General features: G+C 37.7%; 1 protein-coding gene across 2 annotated transcripts in view; it reads right to left on the bottom strand.

Moving 5' to 3' along the window:
* Nucleotides 1-25642, bottom strand: part of FES (FES proto-oncogene, tyrosine kinase) — a 1834337-nt gene that overhangs the window by 799529 nt on the left and 1009166 nt on the right. For both annotated transcript variants that reach the window (XM_044078263.1, XM_044078264.1), the window contains exon 5: nucleotides 8777-8873. In XM_044078263.1, the coding sequence (XP_043934198.1) occupies nucleotides 8777-8873 (97 nt within the window). The remainder of the gene's footprint in view (nucleotides 1-8776; nucleotides 8874-25642) is intronic.

Below are 25642 nucleotides of genomic sequence, written 5' to 3'. Positions count from 1 at the left end.
ACAGACTCCTTTGTCATATGAGGATTATTGTCTCCTGTGGCAGTTTAGTTCTGGGTAGTTGTGTCTGTATGACTCTTTAATGCCCTATGTTCTGTGTGAGGAGCATAAATAGGGCATACTGCACAAACAAGATCATTTCAAGCTTTTCAATACTGGCTGAGTGATGGGCTGCCCGTGAATCCCTTCTTTCAAGAATACTGCAACAGTGAAGAGAAGGACATGTGTTATTATGATAAGATTTTACGCAACTGTACTTTCTGCACAAAATGTTTGTTATCACATTCTGGGGCAGAGGCTTCGATGGCCAGGACTTTCAAGTTATGCACAGCCAAGATGAAAATGTAAAGATACGGCAGTATTCATAATCTCAGCCTATGCACCACAGTTATGTGATGACAAGGAAAAGTATACATTAGGCGGCAGTTGTAGGACCTACCAGATAGAGCAGGACAAAAATCAGTTGACATTGATAATGTGGATCTAAATGCTCATATTGGGACAGCTAGAACAGGATATGAGGACTACCTGAGTTCATGTGGGTGGAGCAACAGGAATAAAGCAAGTGAAGCCATTTTTGACTTCTGTCTAGCAAATAGTTTGATGGTGCTCAACACATACTCCCCAAGACAGACAATCACAAAATCATATACAAGAGTGGTCAACAAGCAACTCGGCAGGCTTCATACTAGTAAGGAAAGGGCACTGGAGTACAATCACAGACTGCAAAGACATCCCCAGTGAAACACTTGGCCCTCCCCAGCATAAACCATGGATGAACACAATTATCTTGATACATCTAAGGTTAAAGTGACTAATTTGAAGATCTAGACATTGACTGATGTGAAAGCACAAGAATTCAAGTAAATACTTAGGACTCAAACACCACACGAACAGGAGGGACTAAATAGAGGTGAAGAAGTATGGAAGTGCCTCAAAACAGCATGTGTGGAGACTATAAACCCGATATGAGGCTTAGCAAGGTATAGAAATAAAGTACATTAAGAAAGCTGGTGGTGGAATGTAGAAGTCCAGGAAGTTATAAATAGAAAGGAGGAGTGCTGAAAACAGTCGGAGATAGACAAGATAGAGCAAGCTAAGAAGAAATATTGGACGGCTAACTAACAGCCTAAAAGAAAAGTTACAATGGTAAAGGACAAGGTGTTAAAGAAACTCTATCAGCTTCTGAAAAGTGACTCAGCAGATGGTACAAACAGACACTATTAGGTTGCAAGGAAAAAAAGAAAGTTAATGAAGATAGGGTACTTACATATTATCGCAATCAGATTCTGAACAGGACAACACAGAATTCAAATCTATGCAAGTCTATGGTAGGTATTTAAAGAGGTTTCTGAACCTTCTCAGCCAACACAGTGAGTTGTTGAACACTTTTCCACTAGTGAAATTCAGCAGTATGACAATCACAACCAGGAGGCAAACTACCATACTTCGGCGAATTAACTGTCAGAATTTCGTAATCCCACCTTAGGAAATGTTAAGCACCTCGTATGAAAGTTATGGTCAGGTCCCACAATAGTCAATAAAATCTGCCTGTCCTAAACAGCAAGTGACAGCAGCAGAAGAAAAAATGGTTTCTAACTGCTGTCAATTCCGTTAACATGTCCTTAGGCTGCTGTAATACACTTACAAACTTACTACAATAACAGGATTTGTTTTCGCATGTGTTTTCTGAAGGATACGAACTCTGAAATTGTAAGGTATTATTTAGTCACTTCACTCCTCAGTACTTTATTGGAAACCCCCCACATTATACTGCCCTTGTGACACCATCTGTTAAGTGTTATGGTTTTGAAAGCTGAGAAAACCTTTGAAATTATCCCGTACGTAGAAGTACATGAAGCACATAAAGCTTCACGTAGTACATAAAACTATGATCATCTCCTCGATCATAAACCTACATTATGTGCTACTGACATGGATGCTAACATTCTCCTCTCGAAATTTATGGCCATCCATGTCTCGAACAGAAAATAAGCTGAGTATGATCGGTGAATAGATCTTTTGGAAATGAGCCGCTTGTCCTGTTCGGAATCTGGTTGCAATTATACGCAAGTACCAGATAGTCATCGAAACATCTTTCGTACGGGATGTCAGAAATCTGCTCATTAGTCCACAGGACATCAAAGGCAGATGATAGGAGCACTTCTAGCAGCTTCTAAATGAAGAAAACTCCACAAAAGCTATAGTGCTCCATGCACATCCTAAAATGAAAGAGAAAGAGGAAGAATCTACTCTGGAAGAAATAAGAACAGCACAAAGGAAAATTAAATCAGGGAAAAAAGCAGGCTCACAAGATGTTGAGTGAGTTAGGGGACAAATGGTTCTGGGGTAATCTCACTGTGGTTGCTGAAAATAGTTGTAAAACCAGTCATTCACCTAAACTCCTCCAGCAAAACACCACTCCAGAAGAGGCAAACTGTTCACAAATACACTAAAAATAGATGGAGAAGGACCAACTAGCCAATAAAAACAAGAGAATGTATTAAATACACAGTATCTTAATGCTTTCACCTTCCACCTAAAGGCATCACCAGAGATAAAAACTGCAAGTTGTGTTCAAGATAAAAATACACCTTCTAATAATTAGTACATGACCAATCAGAATTCAGATAAATTTGTTGAAGCTGATTGTTTCATGTTACACTGTTAGCTGCCAGCAAGCAGAACTAGTAAAATGTGTTGTTCATTAATCAGTAACAAATACTTAAATACATTAAAATACTTCAAAAAATTTTCAAAGAAAAAAGTTTTGTTACTACAATCTTTCAGCTCTACTTCTAAGAATACAGTTCAAAGACAATTTCTCATTAAGTCCTAGTTTTCTCATAGCATCTAAATGTATCTGCCAAGAAAGTTCTTTCTGCTCAAGCAGTAACTCACTGATTTCACCAGTGGCGGCTGGTGACTTTCACATTAAAGGGAGTCTGAGTGGGTGGGACCAATGGGAAGGGGTGTGGCCAGCTAGAAAGGGGTGGATCTATGCTCAAAACCACAACAACTGGAACTTTAATTAAATACGCTGCCCTGGGTGCCAAACCATCATTACGAGAGTCCAATCAAGACAAAATGAAGTGCAGAAGAAAAAATATTTCAATGCATTGGCTACATGACAACTTACTTAATATCTAGATGGAAACACAAAGGTTGTGAGGCATGAAAAAATAAATTACTTTTAAATACATTACTGGAATGCCAGTCAAAATCAAGTATAAAAAAAAACAAGCATCCCTCAACTCAAGCCACTTCTCCTTGCACTGCAGTTCTAATTATAATTTATATTCAGCTTTATAAAATTACCAAGTAACATGCTGAAAGTAGCAATCTCTGTGATACCCCCACTTGTAAAAATGTTTCTTATCTAAAAAAGACCTGCTGCCTGACAACAACTATCTACTTGTTTCATGGGGAAGACATGATCAAAGTAAAAAATTAACAGCAAACAAGAAACAAGCTCAATATAAATTGCTTAAAGGATTACTGCACAAGTTATGGACCACACGATAGATTGGCATTCTGTTTAGTTTACGGGTAAATCCTGCAAAGATGACTGCAAGTCTCCAACAAATGTAAAGAGCTTCTGAAAATACTGTAATCCTGTCCTTTATTACAAATACTGTCATATGCATTTCGATACCCAAGGCTTATACGTTATCTAGTTATGTAAATATTCTCTGCATGGCAACAATGAAAAGGCTTTCAATGTTGGTAATTCTTTAACAGTGTGCTTATTAAAGCTTACTTGCATCTTACAATCTCTAACAAGCTTACCTGATGGTCATTAAAGCATTGCTACTTAAACGCATAGCAACAGGGCACTGCAACAGCATGCATTTTCTGAATAATAAGAAGCATAAATCAACAGTATAAAAATATGACAGAAAACCAGAACATTCTGCAAAATCAAAGACAGATGAAAAGTCATGGCCGTACTTGTGGTCTACCTTGGATGGGGGAATACTCTGCATACTTAACTGCATAACTGCTCCTTGCTTTGCTTGGAAACATCCAGAGCCACTACAATGGGGAGTGGGGTGTAACAAGTATGTCACTATTTGAAATGTCTCTGGCTGATGGTGATGGCTCTGACACTCATACCTCTCAACCTCAGAGCAAGAAATCTGTACAAAGCCATACATAGAAGTGGGACACAGGCCCAAAAATAAGGACACTTTTTAAATATTGCTCTTATAAACTTAGAAAGATAATAGAATAGTAGTAGGTCTTGCATTAGTATGAATTTTCTGAAGGGTGTGAAATCTGAAACTCAAATGTCTGCCATTATTTTCTAACTTCAATATTTAATGATTTGCCACAAATATGCCAGATGAAAAAACAGACCAAAACTGTGATGCAAAAATATAAAATTGCCACACAATACAGCTGGGAACCTGTCAAAGAAGGGACACCTTTTTAATATTAATACTGTTAATTTGAGCAGCTGACAAAATAAGAGCATCTACATGCATTTCTGAAAATAAAAGCAAGCTATAACTCTGATCATTACAGTTACTTATAATTGTAAACCCTCCACATTTTCTTCCAATAATTGCCATTTTGCGGAGGGGTTATTAGGGGGAGAGCAACATTTTGAGCCAAAACTGGGGACGGTTGAGAGGTTTGGATATTCCTAATTCTATAAAGTGATTTATTTGCTCATACCGCTCAACTTCTTAATGCAGGAAATCTGGACAAGGCCAAATATATTGGGGGAACATACAAACAGTACTAAAAATTGCTCTTGTATAAACTTAAGACAGTTGATAAAATAACAGGTCTTGATTTAGCATGCATTTTTCTGAAGGTTATGAAGCCTGAAACCCAATGTCTGTCATTATTTAGTGACTTCATTCCTAAATGATATGCCAGAAAACCACAAATTTTATGAGGAACAAACCAAAAATAAGAAGCAAAAATCTATTCATTCTGCAAAAATCTGGACAGTTGAGAGGTATAGTTCAGCCGGGCTGTCTGAGTTTGCTGCCCTTCCCCCCTCACAAACTCATGGTCGAATCCTCCCCCCTGCAGCCATTCCAATGTCCCATTCCTTGGTTATTTCGCCCCATTTACCATAAACATTGTAATGTGCATACTGCTTTACTTCTGCGATGATCTGGATTTCATTTGAAAGTTTTATTTTGCATTTTACAGCACAAACCCTAATAGATATCTGCTAAACAAAGCAATGTAGTCTCACAATGAAAATAGACAGCATTAAAACTTTTCTGCCCTTGAAACTCACATTAATTGAAACAGCACTGAAACCCACATTCAAAGAAAATACATTTTGCTAGTGGCAGACAAAGATTAACTTTGGGCTGTTTTCAAATCATAGGCCCCTTGAACACGAAATATACACATCCTCTTTGATACACCTTCCTGACTGTATTAAATTATATTCCTTGTACAATACAGTACAGTTGTTAGATGGCATTTTAAATTTATTGTTTTGAACATTTTTCCAGTAAACAATTAAACAAAATGCCTGCACCAATAATGACAAAACTGCCCAATTCAGAACATTTCCATCTTAAAAGTCTACTCAAGCTTCTACAGTCCACCAGTATCAGTAAATATGCACAATCTCTGAAAAAGTAAAAGCCATCTAAATAATTCCAAATTAAAGAAATCTGTAACTAATGAAGAGGTTGCTGCTAGCAAACAACTTTATATGTCACTGTTTCATCTACAAATAAAGTGCCTGTTGCCCTTGAGGAATAAATTGCCTATGTTGCATTAAAAAAATGATAAGCTAGTAATATCGCAATAGGGAATGGATGGCAAACTGATAGGTTCATAGTTACTACGTATCTTCGCTAAAAAGGACTGCAGCATCCACCTCCTTTACAAGGCAGTACAGTATCAGCAATGCATCTACCTACTGTGGAGTAGAACCACACCCTTCTGCATCAAAAGCAAGTACACTACTTGTTGTGCTATTAACAATGCAAGCAGACTCAGCATAAGCAGCATTAAACTTTTGTTCCCCTGCAGTTCTCAGCTCCTTGTAAAAATCTACTCGACACTCAGCTGTATCTCTGAACTTTGCAGCACAAGAAATCTGGAAAAAGGCAAAATTTATTGGGGGGGGGACAAAAGCTCAAAAACCAGGGACACATTTTAAACATTGCTTGTATAATGTTGGAAAGTTGCTAGAACAAAATGCTGTGTTACCACCATAAATTTCACTGCCAAGTCTTAAACCCAGGGGACCCTGTGCAAAACAGTCAGAGCAACATACCACTATGCCAAATCAGCTGTTTTATGAAAGAGAGGAAGATTGAAACTTAAATGGCTACCAGTTAGTGAATTCAGTTCTCACCATAGCTCTCAACCTCATAGCAAAATATACGTAGACAAAGCCAGTAATAGGGGAAAACAGCCCCCAAACATATTCAGTGAATTCAGTTCTCATCATAGCTCTCAACCTTAGCACAAAAAGACTGGATGAAGCCAATAATGGAGGAATACAGTCCCAAAAATAGGGACAAATTTCAAATATCCATGTTATAAACTTAAAAAATTGCTGGAAAAAAAGGTTTTGTGTTACCATGTATTTTCTGAAGAATATGAAGTCTAAAATTCAAATGTCTATTATTTTTATTTAACATTTGTTAACCAGGAAAGTCTGACTTGGAACAAAATCCAATTTTCAGCAGAGCAGGGACAGACACTCCAGACACATGTCTTTGTAAGATAAGAGGATATGCAGACTCCACACAGAAGGCACCACAGCCAAGAATCAAATCAGAGAATCTGTAGCTGTTAGGCAACAATGCTACCAGTGCACCACTGCACTACTGACTTTGTAAGTTAAAACAAACATACAGAAACCACAGATTTTATGAGGAACAGAACAAATATGAGGCAAAAATCTGCAAACTGTTTACAAATGGTGGTGCGTAGGGAATTCAGACCCTTGCCACCTGCACCTAAGGTACAGGGTTCAAGCCAGAGTACTCTCTATCCACCACCATGTGTTCTCTAGCCACCAGTATATAGCAACTGGGGCATTTTTCACACACACACACACACACACACACACACACACACACACACACACAAACGCACACACACACACACACACACACACACACACACACACACACACACACACACACACACACACACACACACACACACACACACACTCCATAGCCTGCCTGCAGTCCTGAATCAACCTTACCTGACTTAAATAATCCGCAGCAGCCCTGGATTCACACACCTTAATCTGGTCACAGCAGCAGCCCTGAATCAATGGCTGGTTTCCTTAGCCCGCCCATGCAAACTAACGACTGGTTTCCTGGCTCCATGAGAGTAGGCTGCAGGCTCCAGTCTGCGGGCGATGCAGTCTGGTGTCCTTCCATTCTGTGCGGCTGTCACCGCACAGACTTCTGGGCTGTAGGGCAGAGATGCCTTTCTCCCCTATCTGGAGTGCCTAACACAGCAGTCTGGAGTTCTGTGAGTACCAGGAACTCCAAGCACACATGCGTGGAGTTCCGGGACTCGCGATTTTTTTATTTATTTTATTTTTTATTTCTTTTCTTCTTTCCTTCTACAGGTGGGGGGCTGCAGTCCTGCAGTCCTATAGCATGAGCCGCCCCTGATTTTTACCTCTATTTGTTGTAAAAACTCTGCCAATAATAAAAAATATAAATCTTTTGTAATTTGAACATTATAGGGTATGTTTATATAGTGCATTGGAAAGTTTACATTTCTTAATCTCATAGTTATGTTCATATATTTGCTCCTTAAGTGTCCTGGTAGTTTTTCCTATATAGAATCCAGGACAAGAGGTGCATGTAGCTAAGTACACAACCATCCTTGTACACAATTACAGATCCCTGGACAAGTTAAGCTTTTGTCGTAATTTTCAACAGTGACAAAGGGGCCATCATTGATGAATTTGCAATATTTGCAAAAAAGGCATGATAATGATGCTTTTGTTAAATAAAAACATTATGAATGGAGCAGAATTCCTGACTGTTATTCAGATCGCTAGAAAGAAAACTGAGGTATTTTGATAAATGAAGTAAAAATGTGTGTTTAAGAGTGGCAATTATCTGTATAAACTCTGTCTGTAATATAAATGGATTATGTACGCATTTAACTTGTTATTACTCTGAATTTTAGGTCAATCAGCTATAGGAGTTCAAGTCCATAAGTCAAACTAGCCTAAAGGATGTACAGTTCATGGATTATCACAAAGCTAAAGACACAAGTAAACCGAGTAACTGTTGCTGTTTCTATAGCAGACTTTGTTTACCAAACTGGTATGTTACACTTTTTTTTTCCTCAGGATTTTTCCTACATGTTTAGCACTAAAAGGGACAGGTAAGATACACCTCTGTTTAAAAGTCATCTAAATGTGTTTCAGTGAAGGCAGCAGTGGAGACAACACGGAAGACTCAACAACAGGCAGCCATCCAACAGTAGACATGCTTGCTCGTCTATACAGTGTAGGTGGAAAGCATTTGCCTGTCTGTTTATTGCAAGTACATGTGTGTACTTGCAAGTACTGTGAAAGGCTGCAGATCTGGCCTAAGCCTGGTTATGCTTACTGAAATTCAGTAAATGTGTTCCTCTAAGTAAACAACTGAAAACCTACAAAAGACAGAACAGCTAGCCAGAAGGTTGCTCAGATGGCCATGATTTACAAGGTATTCTTTGTCCTGCTGCTCATATTATGTGAGAAAATCCTTAGTAAGTTAGACATTGACAGCAAATTTATGTTTTCTACATACTGCAACAGTGTACTCACCTTTGCTTGCTTCCAGGTACTTGCGCTTTGCTTGCAATGTATCCTTTGCCTGCTGACGGTACTGCTGCTTTAATTTTTCTAGTTCAGTTTGAGTCACCTATAATAAATCATAAAAAGGAAATTTCAGTGCTGCTGCTATGAAGACAGAGTATAATCGACTGATGGCAAGCTATGAGATAACTAAACACGTCAAATGTCAAATCTAAAACATAAGTATGGAAATATTATAATTTAGGTATTAAAGTTTAAACCTTAATACCTGTATTTTTTATAGGAGATGCTGCACCCCACACATCCCTGCTATCTAAATATAACTCCAAAGATGCACCTTCAGGTACATAAAATACTTGTTCTTATAGGAAGTACCTGGTTTTGATAGATACACCAGGTATTCCCTTTACTCTGATGCAGCATGACCTCAACAGTGGTATAAAACCAAGTACTCCTTTTAGTTTGAAGCACTGCAACTTCACAGATAGGGCATATAATTAGAGTAGATTTGGGGGAAGAGTCCTGCCAATGGGGTGCAGAAGGTGCACTTCTACTTATTCAGGTTTTTGCTGTGTTCTGCTTAGTCTGACATTTAAACTTTACATGCTGTGATGCTAAGCTTTGTTAAAGAACTGATGCATATAAAAAACACACATCTGTCAACATCTAACATGTTGATCACTAGTTCATAAAGTATAAGTTGTTGACAATACTGATCTGTTAGCTAATCAAGAAGCAAAAGCAATAACATTTTGAGTTTTCAGCTAAATTTACAATCTGTAAATGCAAAGAACAAGCCCCCTACATCCTCCATGTGGAAGACTGCAACCCCACACACCTATACCTTATATACATGCATATATATATATATATATATATATATATATATATATATATATGGTTCCCCTTCAAAACATCTAAATCTTATAACATCGAATCTCAAAACACTGAGAGCATAACATCGAAAACCCAAAACATTGAAAACTCAGAGCACTGAAACTTTGCATCACAACATCGAAAACTATAAAGCACATGTAAATAACATCCCCTCCACCTATAACACCAAACGAACAAACACACTTTTTCTACCCCCCCTGCACCTCCCATGTGGGAGGCTCTGCCCCCTTCCCCGTAAATTATATATACCAACTCCAAGATCGCACTACAGTTGGAAAAAGTTAATTTCCTAACCCCACTGTAGTGCAATCACCATAAAGAATGCACACATAATGTCTAAATCACTTACTTGTATGGCCTAAAAACACGTACAGTGTGATATACTACTCGATGTTATACATTTTTAATGTTATGAAATTCAATGTTATGAGTTTTAGGTGTTTTGGGTTTTTGATGTCATGGTCTCAGTGTTTTGAGATTCGATGTTAAGAGATTTAGATGTTTTGAAGAGGAGCTATATATATATATATATATATATATATAAATATATACATATATATATATATATATATATATAAATATATATATATATATATATATATATTATATATATATGTGTGCATATATACTAAATCTAAAATTGCAGTAACATGGAGGATAATATAATCTCATGATAAAGAATTGTTCCCTTTATCCATGACAGTGATTAATGAAATTGAGAAGTACTTTTTTCTGCATGATTGAAGGGAACAAGCCCCCTGTACTCTCCCTGTGACAGAATGCACCCCCACACCACCTGCAACTTACTTATGAGATTGTAGTAGCATGGAGAAAAAAGGAACAGTCAAATCTCATGATACACAAGCGTTCTCTTAAATCATGACAGTGTTGATGAAATTCAGCAAACATCTATGAGCACTCTTGATCACTCGATGAGAGAAATTCAGTTGTTCTTTATATTGATAACTACTGCAGTAGCCTAAGCTATATGAGTTATATCCTGCAAGGATATAACAGCCCACCAGCTTCCAAACCATTAGTCACCTCAAGCTGGGCTGAAGAAAAAGATTTGGTTGCCAAGCCCTTCAGGGCTTTCCTGCCACTGAAGAGTATATTTCTCTGAGGGATTCAAGGATAGACGATTGGCTTTAACTTTGCTGGGCAGATAAGTTCCCTTCGGGGGGGGGGGGGGGACTTCCTATTTAAAAAATTATTTGCTTAATAACACTATCCTGTTCAGGGATGTTATTTTAACAATAGGAGTTTATGTCATAATGGACTACCATAAAACTGTACTGCATTTTTAAATGGGAGAATGGGCCACTCTTTTTTTCCTGTCAGATTAGAAGCTGTTTAAAGTACTTAAAACCATTTTTTTCTGTGGAGAAATTGTGTTTATTTTACTTTTCAGACCTGGCAAAGTGCTTTTTATTGAGTTTTTCATTTTACATTTTTAGTCTTTTGCTACTTGTTTTCCATAGGAAAGAGGCACAATATTTGGCTTAACCATGGAACAAACTGATTGTGCCATGGTCAGTCCTTCTTCCAGCCACAAAAAAAAAAAAAAAAAAGCAAACAGCCTTTGCCACCTCAGCATGACAGCAATTTGCCACTGCCACAGGTGGGTGACTCTGTTGTGGCCATTAGTTGTATGTGCCTCAGACCACTTATGATTTCACCCCGGAACCTTCTGGTGTAGTACCTACAGCCAATATGGACCGAGGGTGAGCCATGTCCTATGTCCTCTCAGTAACCACTCTTGTTGGTTTTGGGAGAGGGAACAGGAAAGGCTTCCATGTTTTTGCCAGAATGTTGTACCCATCCCTGGGGAAGCTGTTGCTGCCATTAATAACATTGTTAACTCCGTTTTTCCTGTAAGAAAGAAACAGAAAATTAAACTTATCTACTCTTCCTCAAATTTCCTAACACAAGTGTAATTTACTGTGTCTGACTCAGGGTGGAATTCAGGTTATTGGTCCTTCTTATGAAATAGTTTCAAGTAAAATAAGAGGGAAACTTCTTTTCCTGAACAGAGTCAAGATTCTGATTCTGGACAGGAACATGAAGGGACAGATACAGGATCTTCTCCTAAGAATTATGATTCAGATGAGATGGAAGATTTAAAAAATTCCCTTATGTCCACTGCTGAATGGACACATCTAAAGAGAAAAAGCAGAGGTAAGGCAGACTGCTGACAAAGTTGCACCTAGGCTGCTGGGTGCATCGCCGGGTGTCATACCCAACCACCCTGGAACTTATGATCGACCTGGATGGCAGTTGGGAACTTGGAGACTCTTCAGCTCAGTCCCATAGTGCTGCTTTCCTAGTTAAGCATGGAATTAGGGGTGCCAATGTGATACAATGTTTCCCTTCCGGAAAGGACACATGCAAAAAGCCAAAGCCTGGGTCATTCTTAGTCTTTTCACATGTTGCTGTCTTGGTTTAGCTCTTCACACAGTCTCCCTCCCTTCTGGTGTAGCAAATGTATGTAGGTCAGGGCAAGAGGCTTTGGATTAGCTCACTCCTTTGAGTTCATATGGCCATGGCTGAAATGACACATGTAAATGGGAAAGGCAGAGGCAAGGCAGAGTGCTGGCACTGAATGCAATTGGGAGCCATTGCTGCTACCAGCAGTCTGAGTGGGCAGCCAGCATAGGTATGGGATACTTCAGACCTCCACCATCTGAAGTCCCATGCCTGTCCTCGGCATATTAGTGGAGTGGCAGTCCTTACCCTGTTTTTTCTCTTTACATGTGCCCCTTCTGTGCCTCCTTGTCAGTTAGTGTGTGTAATTTGGTGTTTTCAGGGCTGGTAGGTATGTACCTCTGCAGCATCACTCATTGGTGTTGTCAAGGGTGGTAGGTATGTACCTCTGCATCATCACCGATTATGTACATTATCAAAAGAATAATGCCACTGTGGATAGGAGTGAAGATTTGGATGAGCTAGCCAGGTAATGCTATTGAAATACATATGTGTAGTCTTCTAATACATCTCTCAAACATCAGTAGTAACCTGTTTCCATTTCTTTCCCATGCAGGTGTGCCCACCTTGTGACACTAACATGGCTTCACGAGCAGGAGAACAACAAGTGAAAGTGTGGGTGTGTGGCCATTCATACATTCACTGGGCTGCCAGCCATGCCTCCAGAAGTGAAAAGCACTACAACTTGAGCTTCCCTACATCTAGTGTGAAGGTATAGTGGATTGCAAGAAGAGGTATGCATTGGAGCGGGCTCCTGCAGTTGTTGGAAGAGAAGTGTTCAATCTACCCTGAGCCTGACATTCTTGTGCTACACATTGGAGGGAATGATGTCATCACTCACCCACTCGGAAGGCTACGGTTTGAAATCAGAACAATTTCTGAACAACTGCAGTCATGGTGGCCACATTGTCATTTTGTGTGGTCTGACATAATTCCTCGCCAGATATGGAAAACAGCAAACAGTCAATGGGCAGCTCACAAGGCCAGACGTTTACAGAATGGGTTCATGCATGGCTTGATGCACAGGGTCGGTGGATCAACAATCTTCCATGACAGCATCACCACAGAAGATGTTCACCTTTTCAGAAGTGATGGCATTCACCTAACTGAGGATGGCATTGCATTGTTCTTGACTGACCTCCACAATGGCGTGATGACAGCTATGCACAATATATTGGTAACATGCAGCTAGCAAGAACAAATGGACAACAGCCATAACCAAGCAGGACCAACATGGTAAGAAATTCTATTGTTATATTTTATGAACACCGTTGTCACTAATGATGATACAGGAAAAGAACTGCTAAGGAACTTGTACACATGCTGAGTAACACTTCATCTTCAGATTGTCAAAGAACCATCTGCATGCTGTGTGCAGGTACAAATAAATTTTTGATCATGAATTGTGTTATATAAATTATGTTTTTCTTACGTTGGCAAATAACTGTGGTAGGGAGATGGTGAACATGCTGAGTAAGAACAACTGTTTGAGGAGAGTACCACGTACAAGAGAATATGTCAATAACCATCCTGCACACATCACAGTTTGGTTACAATTATGGTTATGATTTATTTTCCCATTGTGCTAAATAACTTTTTTCAGGGCACATGTCATCAGGGTAAGTAGTACCTCATTTTGAAGGCAATATTGTTAGTTATAGGATGGAAAAAGAACTGTGTCTGTATGTTGGACAAATGTACAGATAACACATTATGTTTAGGACTTTGGTTATGAGAATTATGATACTGTTTCATATTTGGTGAATAACTTTGTCAGGGAATATGTCAGCATACTAAGTAGTAGCTCATTTTGAAGACAGTATTAGTATTTGCAAGATACAAAAAGAACTGTATCTGTATGCTGTACACTTGTCCAGATATCACAGTTTGTTTGGGACCATGGTTATGAGAATTATGATATTTTTTTCATATTTTGCTAAATAACTTTATCAGTGAATATGTCAGGGTAAGTAATGACTTATTTTGAAGGCAGTATTAGTAGTTACAGGATGGAAAAAGAGCTGTATGTATGCAGGACAGCTGGACATATATATTTTGTTTAGGACTTCGGTTATGGAAATTATGATTTTTTTTCATATTTTGGTAAATAAGTTTGCTAGGGAGCATGTAATTGTGCCAAGTTATACCTCATTTTGAAGACAGCGTTAGTCCTTATAACATGATAAAATAACTGTGTCTGTATTCTGTACACATGTACAGCTATCACATTTCATTTAGGACTTAGGTTATGGAAATTATGATTTTTTTTAAATATTTTGGTAAATAACTTTGCCAGGGAGCATGTACATGTGCCATGTCTTTATGCTGTACATATATACAGGTATCAAAGTTTGTTTAGGACTTGGGTTATGAAACTTATGATTTTTGTTTCATATTTTGGTAAATAACTTTGCAAGGGAGCATGTCAATTTGCTAAGTAATATGTCATTTTGAAGACAGTATTACTCCTTACAACATGGTAAAAGAACTGTGTCTGTATACCGTACACATGCACAGATATCACAGTGTGTTTAGTCTTGTAGGATTATGAAAATTATACATTTGCAATACTTCTCATTATTATGCACATATCTTTGCAAGGGAGCATGGTGACATGTAAGCTGACATTGAGCCACACAACTTGTAAATACTGATATGCAGTCTCTGTCTGTTACAAGTGATGAGATAGTATGCTTTATTTAACAATTATGAGAAATATAATATTAATCATATTTCTGTGAATATGTCCATAACAGAGCATCACACAGTAATGGTTAATATATCATTTTAAAGCTAACATTCATACAAATAAATGAATTACAAATTGTATGGGTCTACATGGTACACTCACCAAGATACTGTGATTTGTTGTACCAAAAAGGTAAAATTATACACAATATCAGCATTCCTTGGCAAATATTTAATAATGACTTGCATACACACTGTGAACATTTACACTGTTGGAAAGGTCAGTGTCTACTGAACAACTTTCATATTTACATTTTTAGTCTGGCTCTTATGGTTAAAGAGTTATGAACATTTGTTTCCTGTATGGTATTACAAATGGATTATCTGAAAATAAGCTCAGGTTGCACTGTTGTTCCTATGGTGGAAGTAAGCAGGCACATACCTCCCAACCATACCAAATTACACAGTTTTTACTGAGTTTGGGGGTCCAAAACATGGGGTGCCATGATTCCTGAGTGGCACCCCTTAATTTTCGATTTCCTGGGCTGCTTTTTTTTAAACCCCCCCCCCAGCTTTTTGAGCTGACGTCATCACGTGCACGATGACATCAGCTCCGTGTAACGGCCTGCCAACATGTCAGAACTGAGCTCAGCTAGCTCAAACAATAACGTCTGTGAGTGTGTAACTTTCTGGTGCCTAGCTGCCGCAAGCGAGAATGGAACAAGAGAAAGAAACTGCGGAATGGCGGAACTTAATAGCTGCTGATGCTGAGAGAGACGAGCTGGGAATGGCAATTAGCTGCCACGAGTGAGACGAGCTGGGAATGAGCTGCCACAAGTGAGGAAATGGAGCTGGGTAAGACAAGCAAATGGAACTTAGGTCTAGCAAATGAACTTAGCTGCTGAGAAGGATGAGAAAAGTGTGTGAGACAAGGAACGTGTCTTTGAACTTAGCTGTTTTTTTCCCAGTGACTCAAGATAATCGAACATTTGGAAAATACTGGACAGTGTAGGATTAAACCCTCTGCACCACATGGTTAGGATCTAACCTATACTTGTCTTTAAAAGCCAAGTGGTACCTCTTTGTATATTATGTTAACTCCTTTGTAGATATATTTGTGCCTGGAATTTGTGCTAACCTGGTTGTGGCTACTTGTAATAATTAGTCTGTACCTTCAGCTGTCCCATAGCTTTCCTACATGCATGTCATCTGAACAGTGCCACTAGTGTTTATCTGTTGTGGGTGACCAGCAAAGGGGTTGCACATGCAGTAGGGGACAGTTTAAGTATTATGCTGGACATAAGTTGCTACAGGTTTGTGACCCATGAATGAAATTACTGTTGATCATGACATAGTTTACTTGATTTATCAGTTAGTAGTACTTGCCAGTGAGTGGTTGTGTAGTAAGCACAGAGTTTTGTTTTCTGCATTGCAGGCTAGATTATCATATCTCTTTTTGACTGCTCCATAGAGTTTTAGATTCAAGTCTTAGCAGTGCTGTGTTTCACAAAGATTGTATTAAAAGTTGCAGGAAATATGAGTGTTTATAATGGAGATGAGAAAATTTCTTCTATTAAGTCTTTCATTCGTATTAGGGATATCACCTTCAACAAACTGATATTGGAGGTACTGTCTTATCTTGAGCATCTGCTCTAGACCTCAGTCCTTGTAGTGATTTATGGAAGTAGGCAGGTACGGTTACTATAAAGGCTGTCTTCCCCAAATAGTTTTTTGTTTTAAACTCTTCCAAAAACTCCACTTGAAAATATGTACAGCAATGACCATTCGCAATGGTTCCAGCAATAAATACCTTATATTGTAACACCAACACAACAAATTACGACATAAAACTCTTGAAAAACATTAGTGGATTTAGCGCTTTCGTCTCCCACTGGAGACCTCTTCAGAATCAATTAAATTAATTCCTTTAGTTCCTTTTGTATTGAAATCAATTGATTATAATAATATAACTATATAATTAACCCATCAAATAAATCCACTCTAGTAACTGCAAAAAACGGGCTGGCTATAAATCCACTCTAGTAACTGCAAAAAACGGGCTGGCTACACCATAGCTGGAACCGTTGCGAATGGTCATTGCTGTACATATTTTCAAGTGGAGTTTTTGGAAGAGTTTAAAATGAACAACTATTTGGGGAAGACAGCCTTTATAGTAACCGTACCTGCCTTTGGTTATAAGTGATAGAGGATTCGTGGATTATTGATTTATGGAAGTAGGCCTTGTTGGATGAGTGTCCACAACAGTTGTAATTAAAGAATAAATCAGTTAGCAATGTGTTATTTTTGATACTATGGTTTTGGAGATAGACAGACTTTGAGAAAATATGGATTTTTTGACTGTACAGTTGTGTTAATATGTTCTGTTCTAACACATTTAGCTGGAAGAATTTGACACGGCAGACATTCACCAAGAGTATGTGCATTTCATTTTAGAACATTTTTCTTCAATAGAAGACTTGCTTATTTTTAAACGATACAGCATATAGTAATTATATTGCTTTTCTGTCACAGTAGAAGTCAACATGTTCTTTTTTCCAGTTGAGCAGGTACACTGGAAAAATAACAAGGTTTCCAGGTGATACACTGCTCTCAAGTACCAGTAAAAAAATTATCACATCCAGGTCAGTATTTTGGAGGCATTACTGATAATGGGCTCTTGTTGGTGGAGGAATATAAGTGATATCAGAAGCTGTTTTTTTCTTTTTTCATGAGAACTTGGAAGCTGTTAACTTCATCTGAGGAAAAGGTAGGCTGAAAAAGGAGTAGACAGCAGGTCAGTCAACCTGACATCAAATGTAAATAATGTATTAAAATGAGATAACAAAGAGTTTCATAGTTTAAAGGGATGTAATATTTCTTGTTAGAGAGCATGCTAGAATAATTTGAATCATTTTAAAGTGGGTCACATGAAACAAAATAGTAATAGTAATGAATGCATGTGTGTGTATGTAGCTTGCTTGTTTGTGAACTTTGCTACACAGGAAGCACTCCGGACGAAGATCCTTTTGAATCTACTGCTAATGTGTTTCAGAAACCCCATGTTTATTCTGCTGAATGATGTAAGTTAAACTTGCTGTCTGATCTGTTATTCTATCATTCTGAGTCACTGGCATACTTAAGCTTGTAGAACTGCATTGCTGTCATACTGGAATCATCTTTTTTTCCCTATAACACACAATTTAAAGCATAAATGCAAACTGATCTGCATTCTTTGCCTGTAACTCGGGCTTTATTTGGCAAGCACAGAATAATAAAGTGCAGGCTGAACAGCATTAAATAATATTATCCAAACTTCCGAGTTATGTACATTGTCACTTGTTGCTACTTTGAAAAGTTTTAATATTCTGTGTAGTGGATGGAATATTCAGCGATGCTGCTCATAATCAATGCTGGACTATGAGTCTTATGGGCCTGGAGTTAAAAATTACAAAGGTCCTATTTATTTAAATGGAAAATAAGCTTGGGACTTCATATTAAACTGGGAGCAGAAGTAGCAGACGTGGGTCTGCAACAGCAACTCCATCACCCCCTCCCCCTTGTTAATATGACCCTGCACATCAAAAATCATTTATGTTGTATTTAAATACTTATAAACAAAACATCGCAAATTCATTAAATGCTGATGCACAAGCTAGTATTACACTAAGGTATGGTCCTCTATGTACTAAAATGTGTTTGGCAGTATAGAGTCACATATTTAAGCAAAGCCTGCAGGTTAGATATGTAGATATATAAGACAGCTCTCTTTTTGATTGGATTTGTAGTCTGGAGCCATATTTTGGTTGTCTGTTCTTCAGTTTGCATATGAAAGTTGGAATCCCACAATTCCATTGGGGTGGGTGGGGTTACATATTTATGTATGCAAATGTTATATTAATCAGCATACAGATTTGTACCTATTTTTTATGGGCCTTTGTCCAGATTTTTGATGTTTCCAGGTTGAGCGGTATTTGCAGGCAGCATTTTCTGAGCTGCTCTGGAGTGAATGAGTTAATTACAAAACAGAGCCATAATAGAGCTAAAACAAATGTTGTCTAAAACACAACTGAATGAATTACATTTGATAGAAAAATGTGTAAGGCTATAGAAAATTACTCCTGGTGTAGTTTTTGATCACAGAAACTAGAATGCAAATTACTGCTGATTAGTATTTTTGCCTCGCAAATGCCCACTGTTATGTTGTATTTCTTTCTATAGAAGCTTGTGTCTGTGCACCTGCAGAGATTCACTGTGTGAGGATTTTTCTCTTTTTTCCACAGCCATGTAGCTACAGAGGAAGAATATTTAATTAAGGAGGGTGTTGGAGTGAAGCCTCCTGAATGGGGAATTCAGGAAGGCTTGCTACCAGCAAAAAAAAAAAAAAGGCAGTTTTGGAGAAATACTGCTGTATATAAAGTTTTAGATGTAATGAGATTCGAAAAAGAAATGCATTACCTTTGTTTTGGTATTTCAAAAGAACAATCAATAAATGCCAAATAGCATCAGACAGCATTTGCCTTAGAAACACTGATCTTTCAGCACTGGATATTTATTTCTAATAATTGGAGACATTGATGGAATTTGCTATAATCTGAAAAGTTAGACTTATGCAAAATGAAATTGTGGAATGAATAGTGTTTATTATAATTATTATTATTATACACACTGGATAGAGATAATGTATTAGGTGATAATGTACATTAGTTATGATATTTCTCTTGTTAGTTGTCTGTTAATGCCTAAAATTTGCATCTTCATAATATGATGTACATGTAGAAACTTTGACTAATGATATTTTAATAAAGATTTTTTTTTCTTCTTCTGAAAACAGAATCAAGTAAGGCAACCTGCAACAGATGATCAGTCTGAGAAACAGAGCAAGTTGATATCCACACAGTAGAACTGCTCATACTACTAGCACAGTGAATATGTGAGATATGGAATACTTTACATGCTGCAACATCAGTCTAAATAATGTTAAGTACTCAAATTCTCACATTATCAGTTTTGATGTGAAGTTACTTGATATCATGTCATGCTCATAATCTCAGTAGTACATGTACCCATTCAGTTTAAAAAGAATGTGAATGGCATGCTAAAACTAGAGGATGTGCACAGAGATGACTCGCTGGAGGATTTCATCATGTCATATGAGTACTGCAGCTTCCGTCAACCAACTCTTCAGCAGTCAGTTGATATGGGGTACAGTCCACAGCCAGTTTGTCATTAAAAATATGGTCAAAGTGGACCCAACAAATGACGCCAGTCGAAGAATAAATCCAAATACTTTACTGTTTGTAAGCGCTTTCATGCATTGAAATACATGCACTTCTTCAGACAAACCTATAGCAAATGCTTCAGTAATATATACTCCCACCAATATTTTACTTAATAGAATAATTAATTGGACGCTGAACTGTTAGATTCTATCTCTGATGAGTTTTCGTCTTCTAATGATAATGAAAACAATCAACCCCGACGTAGCGAACGACTACAAAATCAACAGGGCCAACAGCAGAACAACCAAGGACCAACAGAGTATAAAAATCAACAACAGGGTTTTCAACGTGCATACCCGAACACCAAGAAAAAGAATGTGAACTGGGGCAAAAAAACGCAGAACAAGAAGGTTTACAACTGGCGCAAGAAGTAAACCATATTGATATGATTGATCAACCTGAAATTCTTCTTAGCAACAGTAGAGATTTCCATGTTTATAACTATACCAAATTTGAGGTTTCTCAGAACTTTATTGAACTACTAGCTAAAGGCTTCAACTTTGTTCTACCTCAAAAGCCTAATGTTGCTCGGATGCTCTGTGACCTCAAACTATTTACACGTAAGCTAAATCTCAAGTTGTTACTTGGACACAATAGTAACGTGTTAAATAGTGAACGTATAGCCAGCACGTATAATCCTCCTCTTGACAATAGTATTCTCTTGTTTGAAAAGATCACTGAAACTCACTTAAGGGGTTTGAATAATGAACTTACCCACAGTAAAATCTTAGATGTAAGTGACCAGAATTTGATCGCAATAGTTAAAGCACATAAAATCTGGGTAATGAAGCCCGATAAAGGCGGAGGAGCTATGTTAATGTACGAGGAGGACTATGAGGCTAAGATGAACACCATGTTACTAACTGACAATTATAGAAAGGTTTCTATAAATGAGCTAAATCAAGCTTATTCAAAAATAAAAAATGCGCTAAGCGAGTTATTCATTGAAGGTAGCATAGATACTGCTTTGTACCAATATTTAACTATTTTAGCCCCCTTGGTTCCAGTTATCTTTGGCGTTCCAAAGCTTCATAAAAGCATTCAGTGCCCCCCATTCAGACCCATTATTGACGTTCGCCAGTCTATCACGTATTCGTGGGCAAAATGGGTGGATAATAAGTTGAAAGACGTGCTCAAGACTGAGCCTCAAATTTGCAAGGATTCTTGGCACGTTCTTGAAACCTTGAATAACATCCCCTTTGACACGAATTTTAACTTCCTGACAGCTGATGTCAGGGATCTATACACGGTAATCCCTCAAGATACCGGGATAGACTGGGTCAGGGATTTTTTGTTGTATAAACGTCTGTTAGGGAATGAGATAGATTTAATTATTAATCTTTTAGAATTGGTGTTGAGCAATAACTTCTTCATGTTCAAGAAGGACCTGTATTTACAGTTAACAGGTGTTGCAATGGGCTCCCCTTGTGGGGGCAGCTTTGCAAACTCAGTAATGGCCCATTGGGAACGCACTTTTTTGTTCCAACATCCACTATACAAAGAAGTCGTCGTATGGTACACTCGGTACCAAGACGACATCCTTATAATATTCAAAGGTGGTGAAGATGTAGCCTAAAAGCTTATTGGAGTTATGAACTCATTTATTCCCTTTTTGACATTCACTTATAATTTTGACAACATTTCGATAAATTATTTAGACATTTTGATTCGAAAAGATTCTGAAAAAGGTTCATTTTGCACCAGTGTGTTCCGCAAACCCCACTATAGTAACTCTTTTCTTCACTTTACTAGTTGCCACCCCTTTTTTCAAAAGAAAGGGGTGGTGAAAAGTCAAGTAGTACGAGCTTCTCGAATGTGTTCCAACGAAACAACATTCGATGAAGAATGCCATAAGTTGGCATTAATGTTTTTGAACAGAGGGTACCCGAGAAAACTAATTAACTCAGTGATTCAGGAGGTTACCCATAAAAGACACATTGGTCTACTAGGACCAATATTAAAGACAGATCAGATCACTAATCTTTTAGAAAATGAAAATTCGACCAGTGAAGTATGTCCAACAATGAATGTGGGTCCAAAACAAGTAGATTACAGTACTTGTCTTCTTACACAATTTAATATATCATCATCAGAAATAAGACGTATATTTAACAATAATTGGTAATTCATTGTCCAGGATGCACACATTAGTAACACTTTAGGACCAAAACCATTAGTTGTTTTTAAGAAGGCACCTTCATTAAAAACCCTGTTGGAACGCACACCTAGGGAACATAAGTTTAACAACGGGATGTATAGGTGTGGTCGTTGTAGATATTGCAAATATATAAAAACAGGGACTACCTTCTTAATCAGAGGTGTAAGATATTATATAAACAACAGGTGTGACTGTAATAGTCAAGGAGTAGTTTACCTTGCCACTTGTAAAATCTGCTCCGCGTTCTATCTGGGGAAGACGGAACGTCACCTAAAACAACGAATATATGAGCATTTGTACGCAATTACCAAAGGGGCAGTAACAAATGCTTTGGCGAAACACATGGTTGAAAATCCAACTCATGGATTTTTATTTACAGTTGTGCAAAAGATAGAATTGAATCCTAGGGGTGGACCTTGGCTCCTTAAGTTAGAAGAATCTGAGCTGCTGTGGCAGCTCAAAACTTATGCCCATGTTCACCCAGGTATAAATGAAATGTGCTCCATTAAATGTCTATTAAAGTTAAAAGCTCTTATGAGATGAAGTAAATGATTTTATAACAATAAAGATGTGCAATTCATGTTTATTTTTATTTATATATATATAAACATTTTTTAAAGATCCCTTTTTGGGAAAACATTTTCACTAACATAACAAAGTTTTCTTTGATATTTAGCTGGTGTTAGTTAAAGATGTATATTCCAACATTTAGAAAGTTAGCTTTAAAATCTGAGTTAGATGTACGAAGTATATATTTTTTCTAGTTAATCTAGTCTGTGTTTTTAATGTTTAGCCAAGTCTAAGACTGAATATAAATATTTGTATCAAACATTTTTTAAATTTCTTATTACGAAGTTTTAATTGCATAGGACTGTCAAAGTGATTATCCAATTAATTATTCTATTAAGTAAAATATTGGTGGGAGTATATATTACTGAAGCATTTGCTATAGGTTTGTCTGAAGAAGTGCATGTATTTCAATGCATGAAAGCGCTTACAAACAGTAAAGTATTTTGGATTTATTCTTCGACTGGCGTCATTTGTTGGGTCCACTTTGGCGTTTTTTTCTTAGTTTTGTTCGTTTTGGTTGTTTGTTTTTTCATGATTAAAAATATGGTAACTGGGACAATCTTAGACCAGGTGCCACAGGACATAATAGACTACAGGGGTCTTTGGAAAGCCACTGGTCACCAGACAGTGGTTTTGCAGTTACCCGAGAAAAGGAAGCATCACATATCAAAACATTCGCTGTATGTTTCAGAAATTGATGAAACCTGTCCAGATTTCTTCCAATATGTTCAAATACAATACCTGAAAGCAGGCCATAACACTAATGGAACCAAATCAGTCACAAAAGTTGATAAATTTGAGTAATATAAACTAAAACTAATACACTGAAGAAATGTGGACAGTTTTAATAACAGCACAAGAACAAATCAAAATGGATATTGAACAGAAATCAACAACACTGTAAGTAGATAAACAATGTCTGGAGCCTAACAGTTTTAAAATGAAGGAGGGCAAGTCAATAAGTGAAAAACATTATCATGCAGACAAAAAATACAAAAAAGTTAAAAAATGCTAAAACCTAGAAGACATACTCTGAAAAGAAACTTAAAATGCGTTCAGTTATCCGTGACTGGAAGGTAATGCAAATTGCAAAAAGGAGGAATAAAGGGGAAAATGCCTTATTGTAGTGTGATGCCCCTACACTGGCCCAGAAATCGAGGAGCCTCAGTCCTCACCATTGGCAACAGTGAGGGGTGTGCACAATGGAAGGATGATAAGTACACATACAGTAAAGTACAATTTCCCTTAACAGCACAGAGACCACAGTCAGTCTGGGGCTGGTTTCTGCCTCTTTTCCCCAGATCCCCAGTAAGACTCTCCACTGGCACAGCTATAGAGTGAGACCTTAGCCAGGGTTCCAGGACAAGTCCTCTAACACTCTCCCTGTCCAACTAGTGCATTGTGTCCCTGCCCAAGTAGCTCACACACACACACACACACACACACACACACACACACACACACACACACACTTTGACATTTTTCTTACACACGTACACATACACACACACGCGTACACACACACCTGGGAAGGCTGGAACAGGTTTACTAGCTATGTCCCCTTCTGACCAGACTATACGGTAGTTATCATTGCCATCAGAACCCCTACTTATCAGCTACTATAGGGCCATTATAAAGGGTGTCCAATCCTACTGTTTAATGTTACTATTAATCCAAATGGTAGTCTGACCAAGCAAGCCTATTTAGGAGTGGCCTGTACAGTGTCACCCAATAGATATGCAAGTACCTTAACAGCTTAAATATGTCTCACAAATATCAACCACAAAGATAGGTTTAAATATATTTAATAATAAATAATAAAAGAACAAGACAATACTCAATAATTCAACACAGTAACTTCAGAGTTCAAAATCAGAGGAAGTATTCAAAACAATATTGCAGGACAGTCTCAAATAAATAAAGAAAACATCTAAACTAATCTTTACTATATTTCTAACTATATCTAAAAGAGTTACTATGCCCTAAAAAACATACTTACAGAGTAAGGCAAGTGCAGATGGTGATGAGGAGTGGATGTTTTCAGGTCAAAGACAAAATACAAAATACACAGTCCCTGACAAAGTTCTAAATTAATATCAAATATTACTGCTGGGTTAACTTGGATGACATCACTTTGTGTTACCTGACTTCAGTTCCCAAGCTAAAACAGAAACTAACAGAATTTAACATCTCTGTGTGAAAAATACATATCTCTCAGATAACAACCAAAAAATCACTGGTTAGACAGCCAGACACAAAGTACTCATTAATGTGAACAACATTAATCCACAGTTAAGTGCTTTCGTCTTATCCAGACTTCTTCAGAACTGTGGAGATCCAAACTAAAAAGCAAGTTAAAATAGAGAGTGAACCACCCCACCCCCACCAGCATCAGCCAATAAAAGATATACTTCAATTAGCAGCTTAAAGAAGTATAACTAAAGCTTAAACAACAGAAGCTCTCCTTCTTAATTCACTAATAACAGAAACACTGTCATTAAGTCCTGGAAATTTTGAAACATCAAGTTTCAGTTGCCAACACATTTCTCTGTGCGGAAGCCTGTTTACCCAGTCACCACAGTAAATAGATCTCTGCACTTGTTCTAATGCAAAAAAAAAAGGTACATTTTGTAAATCCCTCACAGGTCAAGGAGTGTCTTGCAAGTGCACATTTACAATTACCTTTCTGAATACTGTACAAGTACTGATAAATATACATAGAAAAGGCATTTTTGGCTTTGCCTATACAGAAGGCTGAACATACCTCACAGGAAGCCATGTATGCCACTCTAGATGTCT

The sequence above is a fragment of the Protopterus annectens genome, chromosome 7.part0, assembly GCF_019279795.1.
Source record: "Protopterus annectens isolate FY-2018-M chromosome 7.part0, PAN1.0, whole genome shotgun sequence".
NCBI classification, from domain to species: Eukaryota; Metazoa; Chordata; order Ceratodontiformes; family Protopteridae; genus Protopterus; species Protopterus annectens.
This window is presented reverse-complemented; position numbering and strand designations above follow the sequence as displayed.